Consider the following 20358-nt stretch of genomic DNA (forward strand, 5'->3'; position numbering starts at 1 on the left):
CTGAATCTAGATAGCAAGATATTTGTTTGCTTTGCATGTTCTTATTTGATAGAAGGAATATTTGGGAACTTAGTGACTATTTTTTCCCCCTCTGGGAGAAAAATAAACCAGCCTCCTAATTGTGTGTTTCCATGTGCAGGGAAGCAGAGGAGCCTACCGGTACCACTGGCAGAGCCACGATGTCAAGCACAGTGGTGTGGATGACATGGTCTTGCTCTCCAAGATCACAGAGAACGCCATCGTGGAGAATCTAAAGAAGAGATACATGGACGACTACATTTTTGTATCCTTTGTTGGTTTCCTCGGACGTGTCATCTTAGTAAGATGACATCTAAGTAAGAGACCATCTGAAATTCCAAACTGATGCTTATGTGTTCAAGTCATTTTCACTATTTCAGAATGTGGCTTTGTACTTTTTGTTCCTTGATTCAGGCTATGGGAAGGGCAAAGATGGTGCTAAAGTTGTTTTTCTTTTTTAAATTTATTTTTAATTAGAGGACATTTGCTTTATAATATTGTGTTGATTTCTACCATACAACAACCTGAATCACCCACAAGTGTATGTATATCCCCTCCCTCTTGGCTTCCCTCATGGCTCAGATGATAAAGAATCTGCCTGCAGTACAGGAGACCGGGTTCATCCCTCAGCTGGGAAGATCCCCTGCAGAAGAGAATGGCAACCGACTCCAGTATTCTTGCCTGGAGAATCCCATGGACAGAGAAGCCTGGTGGGCTACAGTCCATTGAGTCACAAAAAGCAGACACGACTGAGTGACTAACACACCTCCCTCTTGAACCGCCCTCTCCCCTTCCCCCCATTCCATCCTTCAGGTTGTCAGGGAGCACTGGGTTGAGTTCTCTGTGTTACATAGCAACTTCCCACTAGCTGTCTGTTTTACATATGGTAATTATATGTTTCAGCGCTATGGGGCTAAAGATTTTCCTGGCGTTTTTAGTTTAAAGTTTTTTCCTGCATCAAAATCATGATGCAGCCAAGGACTTCCCCGGAGATCTAGTGGTTATGACTTGGTGCTTCCACTGCAGGGAGCACAGGTTCAATCCCTGGTCAGGGAACTCAGATCCCAAATGCTACACTGTGTGGGGAAAACAAAAAGATGAAGCCAGTATTCTCTATTTCAGTCCATGGCTCTGTACCTTTGATGTGCTCTAGCCAGGCACGTGGTGTCTAAAACCTGTGCTCTTCCTAAAGAATGTCCTGATCTGCAGAATTCTATCGGTAATGTTCCCTAATTGCAAAGCAGAGACTGATAAGTCCAGACTTTAAAAAAGATTGCCTCATGCAAAAAATGTGCCATTTTGCCTGTTTTTCTGCATCCTTATGTTTACTAAAAGAAATAAGAGAAGTGAAGATCATTTACTGAAAACGTCTGACATTCTTGAGCTGTGCTTTATGTTTCAGTCTTAGCTTGCCAGATGCCATTTTGGGTAGGACTGGAAAGCATTCAGAACGGAAATTTGATTCAAATGTGTGTTGGCTTCATTATAAACTTCATAGAGAGCTATGGTAGCTGCTTAAGTTCCTACAGGATTCAGGAGTTCTGGTTGGTGCGACTATGTAAAGTTATTTTAGTGTAATTATTGTAGGGTTGGTCATAGACAAGCAGGGGTCTGTGAAAATCTGTATAGTAGTACCAGCAAGTTTATGCTCTTGGTGGCTCTCGGTGGTGATGCTGTTGGTGGCTTCTAAGGGTATGGTGTTCTGGATGGCCATTAAAAGTGGAGTCTTTGCAACCATTGTAACATACATTTTTAGGTTTTAACCTCTAAACCTCAGGGAGGTAAAGTCTTCATATCTGTAGCTTCTGTGTATTATTTATACCGCTCCTCTTACTCTTAGATAAAAGCACCCATAAATATGCAGCAGTAGTTTCGCATCATTTCCATCATTGATGAGGAAGGAGCTCAACTTACCAGGTATTTATGCTAATAAACATTATTCCAAGGTACTTGGATGTTTCTAACCAATATGATGCTGTTTCTTGTTTACCATAGGAAATTTTACCAATTATCTGGGTAGTTAAATCCCTAAACCCCTGCTTTTAAGTATTAATAGATATATTTGGATTCATTAAGCACATTATAATAGCATCTTGGTCAGGTGTGGAAGCCCACTGCCTCCAGACAAAACCCCACCCACCACAGGATTTTATTGGAATGTAGCTCTGCTGGTTGTTTTACTTATTGTCTGCCACTGCTTTTATGCTACAGTGGCAGACTTGAGTATTTGCAACAGACCCTGTGATCCACAAAGCCTGAACTAAGTATTCTCTGATCCTTTACAGGAAACATTTGCTGACTCCTAGATACCTGTGCAGAGCTTCCTTTAATCGTATGGAAGCAGTTGTGTACAGTTGTAAGTTTTCATTTTATTTGGCAAAAAAGTTGAAATATGCTCACTTTATTTAGGCTTATCATTAAAAGGTTTTAATAACTTTTGTGTGCAAGACCCATGGAAACTGGCTGATGATGGACCAGAAAGAGTTGGGATGACTCTGGACAGCCTGGCTTTGAGCCTTAATCTGCATGAGCTTGGTGATCTTACACAAGTTTGTGATTTGTGTTCCTTGATTTCCTGACCTGTAAAATGGAAGTGATGATAAAAACTCCTACATGAGGCTGTTTAGGGTGAAATGAAATAACAAATGCAGTGAATACATAGTTAGTGTTAGTTATTATTATCATACATTAAGGCAAGTGTACAAGGTCTCTCATATGTCTGAATTATGTTCCAAAACTCAATTATAAAGTTGCTTTTTGGACATTCAGATGCATTTTACCACAGAAACTTTTTTTTTTTTTTTATAGTTTTTAACTTGTACTTTTTTTTTTTTTTTTTTGACTTTACATAACTGTATTAGTTTTGCCAAATATCAAAATGAATCCGCCACAGGTATACATGTGTTCCCCATCCTGAACCCTCCTCCCTCCTCCCTCCCCATTCCATCCCTCTGGGTCATCCCAGTGCACCAGCCCCAAGCATCCAGTATCGTGCATCGAACCTGGACTGGCAACTCGTTTCATACATGATATTTTACATGTTTCAATGCCATTCTCCCAAATCTTCCCACCCTCTCCCTCTCTCACAGAGTCCATAAGACTGTTCTATACATCAGTGTCTCTTTTGCTGTCTCATACACAGGGTTATTGTTACCATCTTTCTAAATTCCATATATATGCGTTAGTATACTGTATTGGTGTTTTTCTTTCTGGCTTACTTCACTCTTACCACAGAAACTTTTAAAGGGAGGATTGGTTTATTGACAAGCCCATAAAAGGCTAATTTCCAATGAATGTAGTTGAACTCATTATTTATTGGAATGTTCTTAGAACATGGGCTCATTATTTATGTAGACATGGTTTTTGATCAGCTAGGTTAGAAAAGAAAAAAGTGGTTATCAGCAGCAGTCCATCAACCCAGACAGGCTCGCTTTTCCCTGTATGGTCATTTACCCCTAAAACACTAGAAATTCCTTAAGAACAGGGATTGTGTCCTTTACATATCTTTCAAAAAGTAAAGTTTAAAAACTACTTTAAAGCAATAAATGTTCATTTAACATGATTTACAAAATGCAGTTAACTAGAAAGGAGAACACTAAAATCCCTTGGAATCCCACCATATAAGGTTTGCTCCTATTAACCTAATATATTTTTAATTAACCAGTTTAATCACATATAGACATATGTATGGGCTTCCCTGGTGGACTAAACAATAAGACGTGTATACATGCATGTGCCTTCTTGTTAATTTTAGCTAAAAAATGTCACCATCCTGCACTGTTTCTTTCTTTCCCACATCATTTTTGGCATGGTGCGTTATATTAAGTGTTTGTTGAAAATTTGTTGACTATGAAGACTTGCTTTTTATATTCAGACAGCAGAATTCTAAAATGACTCACACCGAGGGGGCTGATTCCCAGTCTTTGAATTAATGTCTTTGAATCAATGACTGACTAATCATGTGTTCTAGCAAGGAAATGAGTTAGTTGACCACTAATAGACTTTCTGTTGTAGAAATCTCTGCCCACTCAGTATATGAGAAATTTGACATCAGTGTGCTTTTCAGCAATAGCACAGAGCAGCTTTCAGCTTTGAGGAAGCTTGGTGGCTCTTTTGGATGTTTATGAAATAATACCAAGGGTCTAACTGCAAATCTTTTCCTCTAATAGGAGATAAATCAGTTTAATACCAAGGGAATATTATTATGGTAGGGTCCCATTGGTATTGTAAATGAGTTTCCCCTCCCTCTCTTCTAAGCTCAATAGTGAAGACAAGAAGAGATTCAATTTTAGATTAAGTTATAATATTGTTCATTTGACCTCTTCTGCATCTAATAGCAGCATTGTCTTGTGCTGAAGGTCAGCATTTGGAATGATCAATGGTTAATGCATTCAAGCTGACTGCACATTTCTTTGTTCCACAGTAGAAAAAACAATCTGCTTAGAAAATGCGAATGTTGTCAACCAAGGAAAACCCATTTTTTCAGTTATTTATCCTAAGACCAGGAAGGTTTCATTTCCTGTCTGTTTTTCCAAAGTGTTGCCACCCTTCTTACAATTTCAGTTCTAAAATATAGGAGGGAAACCTTGCTGTGTTCACTCTCTGCTTGGTAAGACATCACTTACAGCCACTGGGCTGACAAAAATAGTTCTTGAACAAAGCACTACAGCCTCACTGGGTCCAGCTTTCTCCAAACTTGTTTTTCCTCAAAGACCACACTCAAGTGTGCTTGGCATTTTCAACCCTTCAATTAGGAGTTGAGACACTTGTGCCAGACCGACCAGAGCTCAAAGCAGCGCCCTTGTTCCAAGTGAGGTTTGGACCTTTGCTGTCAGTTCATGTTGGGGTTTGGGGGGGATGTCGCTGCAGTGAGATGAATGTGAGTCTCATGGCCAGAGCCAGGGGCTCAAGTTCCCTCATTTCCACATATGTGACTTCACACGTCACCTCCCTGTGCCACCTCGGTGTCGAATCCAGGGAGGTTGACTAGATCAGTGTGGGCAGTTAGAGGGAATTCACTGGCTATTAAACTGTTTTTTAAAAAAATTAAACTCTTGTTACAAAACAGAAAGAAACTCAGAGACTTAGAAAACAAACTTATGGTTGCCAGGGGGAAGGGATAGTTAGGGAGTTTGAGAAGGTCATATACACTTTCCTACATTCAAAATGAATAGCCAACAAGGACCTGTTGTATAGCACATGGAACTCTACTCAGTGTCATGGGCCAGCCTGGATAGGGGGGACGCTTGGGAGAGAATCAATACATATATATGTATGGCTGAGTCCCTTCATTGTTTACCTGAAATTACCACAACATTGTTAATCAGCTATACCCCAAAACAAAATAAAAAGTTTAAAGTTTAAAAAATAAAATAGAATATGAGCTATTTTAAATATAAAAAAAGTTAAACTTTTCCTTATAAGACCATTAAAAACAAATTTATAGAAGCAGCACTACCCTCACATTTCATAAAACAAAGACTATTTTAACACCCCCAAAATAGAAAAGATATAGTTTAAGAGTAAAGGATGGCCCTTTATACTGAAAAAATCGGACTTTATGAAAAATTGAGGGCTTTGTTTCTCTTTTTGTCATTCTTGTTGCAAATCAATGAAAGCTTATGGATCCACGGACAAACATTTGGGAGCCAGTCAATTAAAGATCTGTTGGCTCTCTTCTGTCTTGCATATTCTGTTGGCAATAATGAGATGGCGTTTATTTTATTTCTTTTTTTAAAAATCATAGCCTTGTATATCTACATACAATTTGAAAGTTAGCCTTGGGCCACACCTTTCTAGCCAAAAGTTATGTGGGTAGAGACAGTGATGAAACAGCTTTTTTCAAAGGCGCACCTGAATTATGCAGCAGGGAGTGGGAGTGAGTATTGGAGTTATCTGCAAAGTGGCCCAACCCAGTAGAAGACCTGTGCTCTCTTGAAAGTAGCTGAGGTGTCTGCAGACCCAGGCAGGTGGGAAAAATATGTTTGTTTCCTTTAAATTCCAAATCAAATTCTCTTGTCTCCATTCTACTTTAAGTAACTACTTAGCATAGACAGGAGCTACATTATCCATTTCAAACCAAACTTTGCTTTTCAGGAGTTCCCCCTCAAATAATACTTCCCATGAGAAGCCCTACTGAGATCCTTCTTCCAATCTGATTCATGACTGATTCATGATTGGCCAGGAATACTCCAAAAGAAGTTTTTTTTCTCTGAACATCTCCTTGCCAGAATTTATATAGACTATTTAGTGAAAATCAAGACTTTGTCTTTTTACACAGCAACATAGCAGATTATTAACAGTAAAAAAAAAAAAAAGGAAAGAAATGTTGCCTCCTATAGGAGTTCTTTTGTTAACCCAATCCAGATTTATTTATTGGAGAACCAAGGTTGGGTTTCAATTCAGTTCAGTTCAGTCGCTCAGTTGTGTCTGACTCTGCGACCCCATGGACTGCAGCACGCCAGGCCTCCCTGTCCGTCACCGACTCCCGGAGTTTACTCAAACTCACGTCCATTGAGTCAGTGATGCCATCCAACCATCTCATCCTCTGTCGTCCCTCTCTCCTCTCGCCTTCAGTCTTTCCCAGCATCAGGGTCTTTTCAAATGAGTCAGTTCTTCACGTCAGGTGGCCAAAGTATTGGAGTTTCAGCTTCAACATCAGTCCTTCCAATGAACATTCAGGACTGATTTCCTTTAGGATGGACTCATTGGATTTCCTTGAAGTCCAAGGGACTCTCAAGAGTCTTCTCAACACCACAGTTTAAAAGCGTCAATTCTTCTGCACTCAGCTCTCTTTACAGTCCAACTCTCACATCCATACATAACTAGTGGAAAAACCATAGCCTTGACTAGACAGACCTTTATTGGTAAAGTAATGTCTCTGCTTTTTAATATGCTGTCTAGGTTGGTCATAACTTTTCTTCCAAGGAGTAAGCGTCTTTTAATTTCATGGCTGCAGTCACCATCTGCAGTGATTTTGGAGCCCCCAAAAATAAAGTCAGCCACTGTTTTCACTGTTTCCCCATGTATTTGCCATGAAGTGATGGGACCAGATGCCATGCTCTTAGTTTTCTGAATGTTGAGCTTTAAGCCAACTTTTTCACTCTTCTCTTTCACTTTCATCAAGAGGCTCTTTAGTTCTTCTTCACTTTCTGCCATAAGGGTGGTGTCATCTGCATATCTGAGGTTATTGATATTTCTCCTGGCAGTCTTGATTCCAGCTTGTGCTTCCTCTAGCCCAGCGTTTCTCATGATGTACTCTGCATATAAGTTAAATAAGCAGGGTGACAATATACAGCCTTGACGTACTTCTTTTCCTATTTGGAACCAGTCTGTTGTCCCATGTCCAGTTCTAACTGTTGCTTCCTGACCTGCATAGAGGTTTCTCAAGAGGCAGGTCAGGTGGTCTGGTATGCCCATCTCTTTCAGAATTTTCCACAGTTTCTTGTGATCCACACAGTCAAAGGCTTTGGCATAGTCAATAAAGCAGAAATAGATGTTTTTCTGGAACTCTCTTGCTTTTTTGATGATCCATCGGATGTTGGCAATTTGATCTCTGGTTCTTCTGCCTTTTCTAAAACCAGCTTGAACATCTGGAAGTTCATGGTTCACATACTGTTGAAGCCTGGCTTGGAGAATTTTGAGCATTACTTTGTTAGCATGAGATGAGTGCAATTGTCCAGTAGTTTGAGCATCCTTTGGCATTGCCTTTCTTAGGGATTGAAATGAAAACTGACCTTTTTCAGTCCTGTGGCCACTGCTGAGTTTTCCAAATTTGCTGCTATGACTCAGGTCCTCTAGCAACTCTTTTTTTTTTTTTTAAGATTTTTTTTTTTAATGTGGACCATTTTTAAAGTCTTTATTGAGTTTGTTACAATACTGCTTCTGTTTAATGTATTGGTTTTTTGGCCATAATGCATTTGGGTTCTTAGCTCCCCAACCAGGGATGAAACCTGCACCCACTGCATTGGAAGGTAAAGTCTTAAACACTGGACCATCAAGGAAGTCTCCTCTCTGTTGTTCAGTCACCAAGTTGTGTCTGACTCTTTATGAACCCATGGACTGCAGCATATCAAGCTTCCCAGTCTTTCACTATCTCCTGATGAACTGAGCATAGGGAGCTTGGTAATCTGATCCAATCATCCCATCATCTGTTGCCCCCTTCTCTTCTGCCCTCAATCTTTCCCAGCATCAGGGTCTTTTTCAATGAGTACACTCTTGCCAGTCCCCCTCTGGCAGCTGTTTATTCTCTGAATGCAATGATCAGTTCATTCAGATGGCATTCATAGTAGTCCCTTTACAGCTAAGGAAGAAGCACCCATTCTCCAGATGCAGGCATAGACATCTCCCTCTTCTGAAATGAATGTGATCATAGCAATGCTGTATTTTCTGAATATTGAAAATTTCTCATGCCTCAGTTTCGTCCTAGTAAAATAGGATTAAAATAGTATCAAGGTTGTCATCAGGAACTTAGATTGATGCCATCATTCTGAAGGAGATCAGCCCTGGGATTTCTTTGGAAGGAATGATGCTAAAGCTGAAACTCCAGTACTTTGGCCACCTCATGTGAAGAGTTGGCTTATTGGAAAAGACTCTGATGCTGGGGGGGATTGGGGGCAGGAGGAGAAGGGGATGACAGAGGATGAGACGGCTGGATGGCATCACTGACTTGATGGACGTGAGTCTCAGTGAACTCCGGGAGTTGGTGATGGACAGGGAGGCCTGGCGTGCTGTGATTCATGGGGTCGCGAAGAGTCAGACACGACTGAGCGACTGAACTAACTAACTATACATGTATGTGTTCTATCAATGTTTGTTTTTGTCAACACTTGTTGAGTCTTGGCTGCAACACCACGCACACTTATGACCTCCTTACTAAATCTAACAATAAATCTGTTCTAAATCTTACCTCAAAAAAAGTCAGCTTCTAATCTGTTGTTGGCCTCCTCTGACTTTGGCACTTGGAACCACGTTTTCTCTTGGCCCTTCTTACATAATTCTGGAGTGATTTTCAGTTATGATTAGTGCCTCATCTGCGTTTTCTTTCAGTACCGTGGTCTGCCCCTGTGCCTGAGCAATGCAGGGTGCATCTGGGTGTGCTGTGCAAAGGGACCTATCTTCTCTACTGCCACTGGGTTGGCTGAATTGACTTTTTGACCAACCCACTATTTCACGTCCAGCCCTTTTGAATCTGAAAATCTTTCTGTTTAGTGAAAAAGCAAGCAAAATTGCAGCCAAATCATTCCCCATTCTCCCCTTCATGTATAAATATTATTTTTTAAATATTATATGATCCATTCCACACTTGACTCATTTGTGTTCAATAATACTAACACTGCTTCTCAGAGGTGACACGGTGAGCATCTTGAAGTACATGAATTAAGGAACCTGCCTCTACTACATATCAGACATTGTGCTGAGCGTTTGATACTGTATTGCTTAATTCTCATAACAAAACCTATCAAGTAGGTTCTATTTACCCCATCATCCAATCACCACCACTCAGAGATGAGACTTGCCCAAGGCCAGAGTAGAATAGAACTGGGCATAGGGAGCTTGGTAATCTGATCAAACTTTATTGTGTTGCTCTATTTGACACTCAGGTCCTAATATATAAATGTCCCTTTGGGGAAGGAAATCTCACTGCTTTCAGAGATCAAACCTGCATCCCCTGCATTGTAAGGCAGAGTCTTAACCACTGGACCACCAGGAAAGTCCCGGCTTTACATTCTTAACTGCAAAATTTCTAAACATTTAGAAATCATTGATTAAAAGAAACAATTTTGAGTATTGTGTATGTTTTGTTTTTTGTTGATGTTTGCATTTTTTAATGGTATTTTTACATTTGTTCTCTGTTGTCCACTGCTGTATATCCCCAGCATATGTAACAGTGCCTGGCAAGTTGTAGACATCCAATTTGAACTAGTTTATTGTTATATGATAAATAGAAACATTTTGTATGTTATAATAGCACTTCATTTTGGGGACATAAGTAACATTTTCTTCTGAGGGGCCTTCCAGAATTTCCTATACATAAATAACACCTTCTTCCCTAAACCTGATCTATGCTCAGTTGTGTCCAATTCTTGGAGACCTCCATGGACTGTAGTCCCTCAAGATTCCTCTGTCCTTGGAAGTTTCCAGGCAAGAATACTGGAGTGGGTTGCCATTTCCTTCTCCAAAACCTGATCTATATGCGTTTGTAATTTTCTGCTCTGAATTCTACTTATGGATACAACTCAGTTCTCCATGGCTTCTAAAGAGCAGGACTGTTCAGTTCATCTTATATCCCTCTGTTTATTAAACAAGTAAATGAGTATGTTCTCAGTATACCTAAGAGATACCAAGGAAAAAATATTTGCTCTTTTTAGTCCTTGATCATTTGTTGTTTTTTTTTTTCCTAGCCATGCATATCACCAGTCTTGAGAGAATGTGTTTCAATTCACTTAAAGTAATGATTTATTTTTATAACACCTTGGTAATTAAGTTCATTACTCTTCCTGAAGAACAAAACCTGAACTACTTGGTAACTGCTTTTGTCTTTATTTGTAATCTTTTAGAAAACAAACCCATGAGCTTTTCATTGGGACAATCGTTATGAATTCTTGATAACATCTGGTTGCTTAATTCGAAAAATGTGTAGCTGTGAAGATTAATGATAGACCTTAACTGGATTTAAATTCAGACATATATAGGATCCGTATTAATCTCAGTCAACCCTTTCAAACAGATGCCATATTTTGGGGAAAAGGAAATTGAAATGTACCAAGGAGCGGTAAGTTACATGCCACATAAATTACTGCAGTGTTTGGGGCTTGTATGATGTATGGGCAATTGAAGTTGGCCATATATTTGCATTTTCTTATATAAATTATTTATTGGGCAGCTTAAATAGGTGACATTGTTTGATTTTTAATGATGTGCTGCTCTGTAGAGTACAGCTCAGAAAAAGCATAGGACTATTAATATTGGAAAGTTATATACAATGTTAGTTGAATGGAATGTAGGACTTACAGCTTTAGGCATCTTCCTCCTTCCACATACGTCACAAAACTCTAAAGAGTAAAAAATTCAGTAACTGGTAAAAAATATAAATTGGGCAATGGGAACCATTCTTTCCAAATCACTGAAACCGTGGCTATGACTGGAACATGAAAAGCAAATCTTTTTTTATTTCACTTATTAATGTGACACCCTCATCCCTATTCAGACCCAGCTCCGTAGCCATTTCAGTTGTGACATAAAAATAGAATCTGTAATTCTAATTCATATATTTCATTCTCTGGCTCATCACTTCCCCAGGCCTGCCCATCTCTACATCTTTTTCCTTCCCTCTTTCCTTTGCAGCAGAAGCACAAGAGCGTTCATTAATCCTGACCCCTGGAAAACAAACAAAAGGGAGCCCACACAAATTCATCAGTTGAAGTGGAAGGCAATTTACCCAGAGCAAGAGCCCACCCCATTGTTGCCAGATGAATGGTGCTGGTAGCTGGAGCCGAAGGAGGCTGCCACGCGAAAGACCTTTGATAATGCTGCCTTTATGGGAGCCCAGCACAAGGGAAACACTGTCAGCAGAGGCTGGGCCCTGCCCTGGCGCCCTGATCAGGAGGGCCCTGGGGCAGCCGGGACGGAGCTGGCTTGGAGTCTGCAGTGACAGCCAAGGCAGGGTGGATGGAAGCGCTGTGTATTTGTGCTGTTTCTTTCCAGTTCTCTGAAAAGCGTTCTTACATGAGTCCCTTTTAGACCATTCATCTTTTGAAGAGTTCTTTTTAAAGAAATGCCCTAGAATTTTAAAAAATATATTTATTTTTAACTGCTGATGGCAACAGAATGTTGTAAAATTGGTATTAGTGCCAGGTCCTATGTTTATATTTGCAGCAATAATAAAGCAGCCCTGGATGCTGGCTGTGTATTACTATGCATGCCTATTTCACAGATGAGGAAACAGAGGCTCATAGAGGTGAAGTAATTGAATCTATTGAGTGCTGGAGCTAGGAATGAAGTCAGGTCTCAGTGACTTTCAGGGGTTTTCAGGCAAGGGCAGAATCAGGTAGAGGCTACCTGATTGTGGCTACCCTATAATTTTCATCATGCTTGCTCAGTCGCTTCAGTTGTGTCTGGCTCTTTGAGACCCTATGGACCATAGCCCACCAGGCTGCTCTGTCCAAGGGGTTCTCCAGGCAAGAATACTGGAGTGGGTTGCCATGCCCTCCTCCAGGGATAATTCTCATCAGTAGCTGAAAAATACCATGAGCGCAGAGATGAGAAGCCAGTTGGAAAAATAGTGATACACAGAGGTCAAATATAACTAGTTAAGTGGCTTTGAGGCCTTACTGGGCAATGACTTGCCCACTCCTTTCCCTCCACTGCTCACAGCTTTCACTCCACTCTATTTCCATTTTTTATTTTTACTTTTGGCTGTGCCATGTGGCATGTGAGGTCTTAGTTCCCTGACCAGGCATTGAAACTGTGTCCCCGGCAGTGAATGCATAGCGTCTTAACCACTGGACTGGCAGGGAATTCCCTTGTTCTCTTTTCTTTTCCTCTATTTCCAGAGAGGTATTAAATGTAATCGTGAATGAGCATCCTGCAGTCCCATCCATGCATCCCCTTGACTGTAAAGTGAAGGCAGGGATGACATATTTTTGTCCCTTTATAGAATTATCCAGCTCAACAGTCCCAGGAATGAGTTTTAGACCTCACTGAGCAGTTTCCCTCCTGGGGCCCCTATTCACACATAGGGAGCTGTGGGCACTGGATACACCGGTGCTTAACTTGGGTGCAGACATCAAAGCAGTCACCCCTCCTTGTCGCTCAGCTCTGATCCGCCAGAGCTTGCGATGAGTGGCCATTTCTGGGGCAGGCCCCTTATGATATAGTAAGTTGTTGTATAATAAGACTCAAAGTTGGAATGCAGTACATTCTACTTTACCCCTCTGTGTTTCACTAACCTTTTCTAAATAATTTCCCGTGCATTATCTCAATTACCTTGTGTGGATAGCATGGACCTTGTTATCCCCACTGTAGAGATGCGGACCAGAGAAGGGAAGGACAGAATCTAAATGTCTTCTCACTCTGCATGTGACTTTCTTCTCACTCTTCTGTTACATATTCTTAAATTTAAGGGGTGTTCTTTCTCCAGCTTTCCACCATATGAAGTGTTTTTCTTTTTAGTGACTTTGGTGGGAGTGGTAGAAGTGCCAAGACACTGAAGAAAGCAGGGCTGAAGTCGTCCTGACACAGTGAATTTACTTGTGGATTTATATTATGCATAGCTCAGATATCCCATGAGACTCAAGTACGAACCCACTCTCTTGGTGTGCTAGGAATTTTTGTTTTTCCATGTTGAGATGGAACAAACTGGTCAAACCTGTTTATCCCTCTAAAGCACCACACCTCCTGCCTTCTTCTAAGGAAAATAAGTTTTTTTCCTTATATTCTAATAGTCTCAGTTTCCTCTAGGGTCCCAAGATCTCCAACTTGCCTCTTAGGGAAAAAAAAAATAATGTAGAAATTCTGATTTAGTACAGGTCAGATCCAGGTTTTTAGTAGGCCTCTCCTAAGACCTGTTGCCCAAATGCCTTTCAGAGACCTTTAGAAATGGAACGTGCCTGCAGAGGCGTGCTGCGGGTAGAAGGGCGTGGTGTCGGAGTACCTGAAGACCGTGGGCCATGTCTGAAGGCTGAATCACTCATAGGCCTACAGAAAAGTCCTTCCAAATTCCTTCCGTCTTCATTGTATTAGATGTACCTCCTCAGGACCTTGGCAACTTTATGATTCTTGTATTACGCAGCCTTTAAGCCTATACAATGGCATGTTCATTTCCAAAGCCAAGAGAAGAAATGTGTTGCTTTTATCTGACCATGGTTTCGTTTTGTTTTGCTTTTCTAGGCACAGTATGAGAACCCACCACATATCTATGCTCTTGCAGATAATATGTACAGAAATATGATAATTGACAGAGAGAACCAATGTGTCATCATCAGGTATGGAAAAGAACAGTTTTGGGTCCAGGGAACACAAGACCATGCTGTACATAGGATGCTGTCAATGAGCTTTTGCAATAGTTGCTCATTTCAGAGTCTGGTTAATGTATTTGAGTAACAAGCAGCCCGTTAGCTTTGCCTTGGTGTATTTTATAACTTCAAGTCATAAAGCTTCGAGCTTCCACGAGGTTGCTTTTTGTACCCATGTCACTTGAAGCATTAAGGCTTTAGGGCATATGGTTCTAGCTCAGTCTTTCTCTGATTGTCGTCAGGCCCGGAAATAAAAATCTCAAGACACTTCCCCTCCCATTTGGGATTGTATTGTGGTTTTACTCTGAATTGGAGATCCTTTATGTTACAAGTATAGTAAGCATGTGTCACTGTTTTGTCAGCTGGAGTCCTTTTTTCTAGGTCCTTTTTCCTTAATATTTCAAGTTTGAACTTTTTTGGGGTTTTTTGTTGTTGTTGTTATTTGCTTTTAATTTTCTGAAGGCATTACTGGTCAAAGCCAGCATTCGGCATCCACAGCTATGTTTCGCAGTCCTTTTAACCTGACCCAGCTCTGAGTCTTTGCTGGCTTGAAGTGCTTTTACAATTTTGTTTACTGTTACAAACATTTTCAAACATACAGAAAACACAAGCAATCCATATTTCCATCACTGAGAACTTGGCAGTTATTAACATTTTGTTCATCTTTTTAGTGCTTTAATTTTTTAATTCTTAATTTTTTTAATGAAAATTAAAGGAAAAAATCCTATTTTTAATTCACAAGCATACACAAAATTACGAAAAGTATTATAATAAGCCCTGTGTATCTGTCATCTACTTTATACATTTATTAATATATGGCCAACCCTGTGTTTTTTGAGAAGGCCATGGCACCCCACTCCAGTACTCCTGCCTGGAAAATCCCATGAACGGAGGAACCTGGTGGGCTGCAGTCCATGGGGTTGCTAAGAGTCAGACACGACTGAGCGACCTCACTTTCACTTTTCACTTTCATGCATTGGAGGAGGAAATGGCAACCCACTCCGGAATTCTTGCCTAGAGAATCCCAGGGACGGGGGAGCCTGGTGGGCTGCTATCTATGGGGCCGCACAGAGTCAGACACGACTGAAGTGACTTAGCAGCAACCCTGTTTTACCTAGTCCTCCCACTCTGCCCCTACTTGATTCAATCCTAGGTAGAAAATAATTTAATTTGTCAGTAATTCAGGGTATACCTCTAAAAGACCATTCTTATCACAACTGAAAAAAAATGAGTAATTCCTTCAGTATGATCTAATATTATCAGTATTCCAATTCCACAATTGTCTTATAAATTCTTTTTTTTTTTTTTTTTTTTTACAGTTGATTTATTTTTATTTGGGTTTCAAAGGCTCATGTTTCATACTTAGCTGTGTGTCTCTCAGGTCTTATAATCGTTAATACTTCTCTCTTATTCTTTTTGTTTTCTTGGTGTTTATTTGTTAAAGAAAAAGGTTTGTCCTGTAGAATTTTCTGCAGTCTGATAATAGCTAGTTGCATCCCATGACTTTGCACTGTCCCCTATATTTCCTGTAAATTGACAGGCTTTGAAAGCTTGATTAGGTTCAGTTTCAATTTTTTAGCAAAAATGCTCCATCATTGATGCCTTGCACTTAATGCCTGTTTGGCTAACTTTTTGTGATGTTCAGATTTCCAGTGAGTCCATCCATTATAAATTCTCATTTCACAATCATTTAATTAATGGTTGGAAAATAATTTTCTAATTGTATTCCATCTATATTAATTTATTAATTGGAGTTCTCATTTGTTTATCATAAAATACAATCTGGATATGAAAATTGGATAAAAAGCTTGACTTGTTATTTTCATTTACTAATTTTTGAGACAATAAGTTGATGCCCTAGCAGCCTCCCAAAGTATGATGTTTGCGTTTTAAGTATCATTCTATACTGGTGGGTTTTAAATACCTTACCTGTTTAACTACATTGCAGTTTTTCTTTTAGGTTCAAATAGTCCTACCTTTGGCTTATGAGAGTCCTTTGTATTGGCTCCTTTGTCCCTTTGATGTGACTCCAGTAGTCTTTGATAGTTTTCTTGTATAAGATGTTCCAGGCTTATCTTGTACATTTTCTGCCAAGCCTTAGGTTCAGCCATTTCATCTGAAAGCCCTGGCTCATTTTAATGGGAAACAGTATTTAGAGACCGTCAGTCTACTGATGAAGAGTGCTCACTGCTGTGTGTTAATGGTGCTTCTTGTTCTTTTCAGAGGACAAAAGCAAGGAATATGAACTTTTTAAGAAAAATATGAACCATCAATTCACACTGATAATGTCCAGTTCATTTGTAAGATTATAGAGTTTTTATTTATTTGGATTTTATATTTGGATGCCTTTTCTCTTATTCTGAAAACCTTGGTTCCTGATGACACTGTTAGAATTATTTGCACTATACTATGTCTGTGCATAAAATTATAAATAAATAATTAAGTATATACTTATACTCAAGTGTATATTTATAAAAGATATATTGCATAGTAAATAATGGGGTAAAGCAAATAAATAATTCTATTAATGCTCCAAGATAACAATACCAACATTATTTGTAGCAATACTATTTCACTTTAAAATTTCTTTGTTCTTTTTTGTCCTTAGGATGTACAGTCAAAATATTCGATTTTAAGAGTCACTTAACATAATACTTTTCTGTGTCATTAACATGCCAATTTGACCTACAGTTAGGTTCTTGTGTTTCATTTTAGAAGTTTAAATTTTTCATTTTGTTTTAAAATTGTTTAAACGATTTACATGGCTCCAAAGTCAAAACTATAAAACAGGAATACTGAGGCATTTTAAGATATAGACTTCATGATATTTTATCTCCAAATATTTCTATATGCATCTCAAAATGTTTTCTAACTTAGCCCCAATACCATGATAACAACTAAATAGTAAATAAGCAATCCACATTTAAATTTCTCTAATTGTTGCAAACATGTCCTTTCTTGCCAGTTTATGTAAATCAAGGAACACTGGCTGCATTTGATAATGAGTCACTTTTTTAATCTTACCAGAGTTCCTTTCTCCCATTTTTTTTTTCCCCCCATTGACTTGGTCAAGAGAACAGCCCAGTTTTCCTATAGACACCTTTTAGTTTGGTCCAGTTGCTTCCTCATGGTCTCATTTCTCTAATTACTTCAATTTTCTGTAAATTGAAAGTTAGATCTAAATTCTTAATTAGCTTCAGGCTAAGCCTTTTGGAAGGGACACTTGTGTGTTGATGAGTTTGGTTGCTGAATTGGAAATGCTTCTGTTTGTTCCCAAGTGGAAGTCACTGGCCAGTAGAGAGGTGGGACGTGTTTTCCTGACTCAAATTAAATGCGAGAGGATTAGGCTGAGTTTTCTAACATATTCTCTTGCCCTTTCTCCTTTCTCCTGGGCCCCTAGTAAGATGAGAAGAAGAGGAATGGTCTTGTTGCATGAGTTTCATCAGTTCGGAGCTGCTTCCGTTTTTCCTAGTTCACCTTTCTCCCTCTCTCGGATCTCCTCAGTCGGTCCTACAGGAGACACTTGCTCTGAGGCAGGACGTGTGGCCACTTCTAGGAGCCTTCTTTTCAGTGTTCAGGTGGCAAAGACTTGAAGGCCCTGCTCCAGGGAATTCTACTGCAGTCTCTGTGCTGGCAGAGATACAGGAGATGGCAGGACAGGGAGCTGCTTTGACCTCTGATGTTAACCACCCAAGTCAAGCCAGACTTCACATGTGAAAGGCACAATTCTCCATGAGACACCAGCTGCAAGTTGCGAGGTTCCCACCACCTCCTTGGTTTCATTACTGCAACAACTCACAAAAGTCATGAGAGCCCTGGACTTATGGTTACAGTTTTATTAGAGCAAAAGGATACAAAGCAGAAGCAGAAAAAAGTAGAGACACAAGGGCAAGGTCTAGGAGGGGTCCAGATGTGTGGCTTCCAGGCTTCCTCCCCCCATGGAGCCATGGACAATGTTATGTCCTTCCAGTTATGGCATGGGAACTGACAATACTATTGCCAACTAGAAAGTTCACCTGGGCCTTTGGTGTCCAGAGGTTTTATTTGGGCTCAGTTGTATGCTGCCTGCATGACTGACCTGTAGCCTCCACCCGTCCTGAAGATTTGGGCTAATATGTGTAGTCTCCATGTCCTCCAGGAGTCACGACTTAGATGCAGCTTTCCAAAGCTCTTTTCATAAACCTTTGTCCAGTTCCCAAATCTCCCAGGCAAATAGAGACTCTCCTATCAGGAAGGATGTTTCAGGGCCCTAGAGAACTACCTCCTAGTATTACCTCCCCAAAGCCTGACCTCTCTCTGTGTTAATTCTATATTACCCAAGAGCTGTGCTTTGTCTGCTTTGAGAAAGTAGCTTTGCTATCTCTGGCATGCCATGGTTCACTCTCACCCGCTCTGTGATCCTGGGCAGCAAAGTTAACAGTTGTCTGGTCCTCTCTTCCTTGTGAGTGAACTGATTGACTTCTGAGGTCTCTGAGGTTTGGGGGTTTCGGAACTCTTTCTTCCAAATAATGCTCAGGGAACTGGAAGGCAGAGGAATGCTGTTCTGGGTAGAGAAGCCCAAGTTTGCAGCCATGAGATGGCAGAGCTGGGTGTGGGATCGACCAGGGCTGAGTTCAGTGCTGCCTGCCTGAATGCATTTGTGAACAGAAAACAAAACCAGCCTTCCTGGAGGCTGGAAAAGAAGTCTGCTCCTTATGCAAAGGCCTTCTGCCATATCTGGAGAGACTAGGAATTTTTAGTATCATTTAATTAGAAAATTAAAAATTAATGATGATCTAATCTGTCTGGTGTTCCTTTTAGACTTTGACCTTCTGATTTCCCTGCTATATGACCTTATCCACATGATGAAATGAATACCGTTTATTTTTTACTTACCTATTTTTAATTTTAAAGTAAATTATTCATTTATTTAAAAATCTGACTTATTAAATTTTATTAAATAATGTATATATATAAATATTTTTTGTTAAATGCATTTCACTTTAGAGAGAAATATTTGGGATTTCCATGACAATACATATTTTATGCACTTTTAAATCTTGCTATAGAAGAAAATGAAGATCAGATACATTTATAGTAAAGAAGTATTTTAAAAGAAAATTATACTCAAGTAACAAGAAAAATTTTATGTTTTTTAAATTAATTTATTTATTTTAATTGGAGGCTAATTACTTTACAATATTGTAGTAGTTTTTGCTGTACATTGACATGAATCAGCCATGGGTGTACATGTGTTCCCCATCCTGAACCCCCGGTCCCACCTCCCTCCCCTACGATTTTTTTTTTTTAAGTTGAAGTGTGATTGACCCACAGCACTATGTTAGATCCAGATGCACAGCAAAGTAATTCAGTATTTCTGTACATTACAAAGTGATAGCCGTGAAATGCATACTCTTAGATGGGACAATGCTGTACATAGAACCAGTATTATCAGTTCCTCCCAGTCTTATGTTTTCTAAAGAGGTGAATACAGTGATAGGATGGACTGGCAGCTGACTGTTTCTGGATAGAAGTCAGTGTAACAGATTGAATTTTATTTATTAAAAAAGAGTTTTGGCTGCACCGGGTCTTCGTTGCTGTGCATGGGCTCGTCTCTGGCGGGGGTTGCTCTTAGTCGCAGTGCACAGGCTTCTCATTGTGGTGACTTCTCTTGAGCCCAGCTGTAGGCACGTGGCTGCAGTAGTTATGGCACGTGGACTCAGTAGTTGCCGCGTGCAGGCTCTAGAGCACAGGCTCAGTAGTTGTGGCGCACAGGCTTAGTTGTTCCAAGACATGAAGAATCTTCCCAGACCATGGAGAGAACCCATGTCCCCTGCATTAGCAATGGAATTCTTAACCCCTGAACCACCAGAAAAGTCCCAGCAAATTGAATTTTAAGAGAAAGAAATCAAGAAAGAAGACAGGCTGTTTTGTCAAGCAGAGACCTCCATCTAAGCCTTGGCTTTGAGTTTGTTTTTTTAAGGTGAAGTATAGTTGATGTACAGTAATATATATATATATATATATGTATGTATGTATGTATCGGACAAGGCAATGACACCCCACTCCAGTACTCTTGCCTGGAAAATCCCATGGATGGAGGAGCCTGGTAGGCGGCAGTCCATGGGGTCGCTAGAGTCAGACACGACTGAGCGACTTCACTTTCACTTTTCACTTTCATGCATTGGAGAAGGAAATGGCAACCCACTCCAGTGTTCTTGCCTGGAGAATCCCAGGGACGGGGGAGCCTGGTGGGCTGCCGTCTATGGGGTCACACAGAGTCGGACACGACTGAAGTGACTTAGCAGTAGCATATATAGGTATATTATATAGTCATTTACAATAT

The 20358-nt window shown here is 40.0% G+C and overlaps 1 protein-coding gene across 4 annotated transcripts in view; it reads left to right on the forward strand.

Moving 5' to 3' along the window:
- Positions 1–20358, forward strand: part of MYO1E (myosin IE) — a 216949-nt gene that overhangs the window by 98514 nt on the left and 98077 nt on the right. For all 4 annotated transcript variants that reach the window (XM_055537799.1, XM_055537798.1, XM_055537796.1 and 1 more), the window contains exons 2-4: positions 140–283; positions 10703–10792; positions 13909–14003. In XM_055537799.1, coding sequence (XP_055393774.1) covers positions 140–283; positions 10703–10792; positions 13909–14003 — 329 coding nt within the window. The remainder of the gene's footprint in view (positions 1–139; positions 284–10702; positions 10793–13908; positions 14004–20358) is intronic.

The sequence above is a fragment of the Bubalus kerabau genome, chromosome 10 (genome assembly GCF_029407905.1).
Source record: "Bubalus kerabau isolate K-KA32 ecotype Philippines breed swamp buffalo chromosome 10, PCC_UOA_SB_1v2, whole genome shotgun sequence".
Lineage (NCBI taxonomy): Eukaryota > Metazoa > Chordata > Mammalia > Artiodactyla > Bovidae > Bubalus > Bubalus kerabau.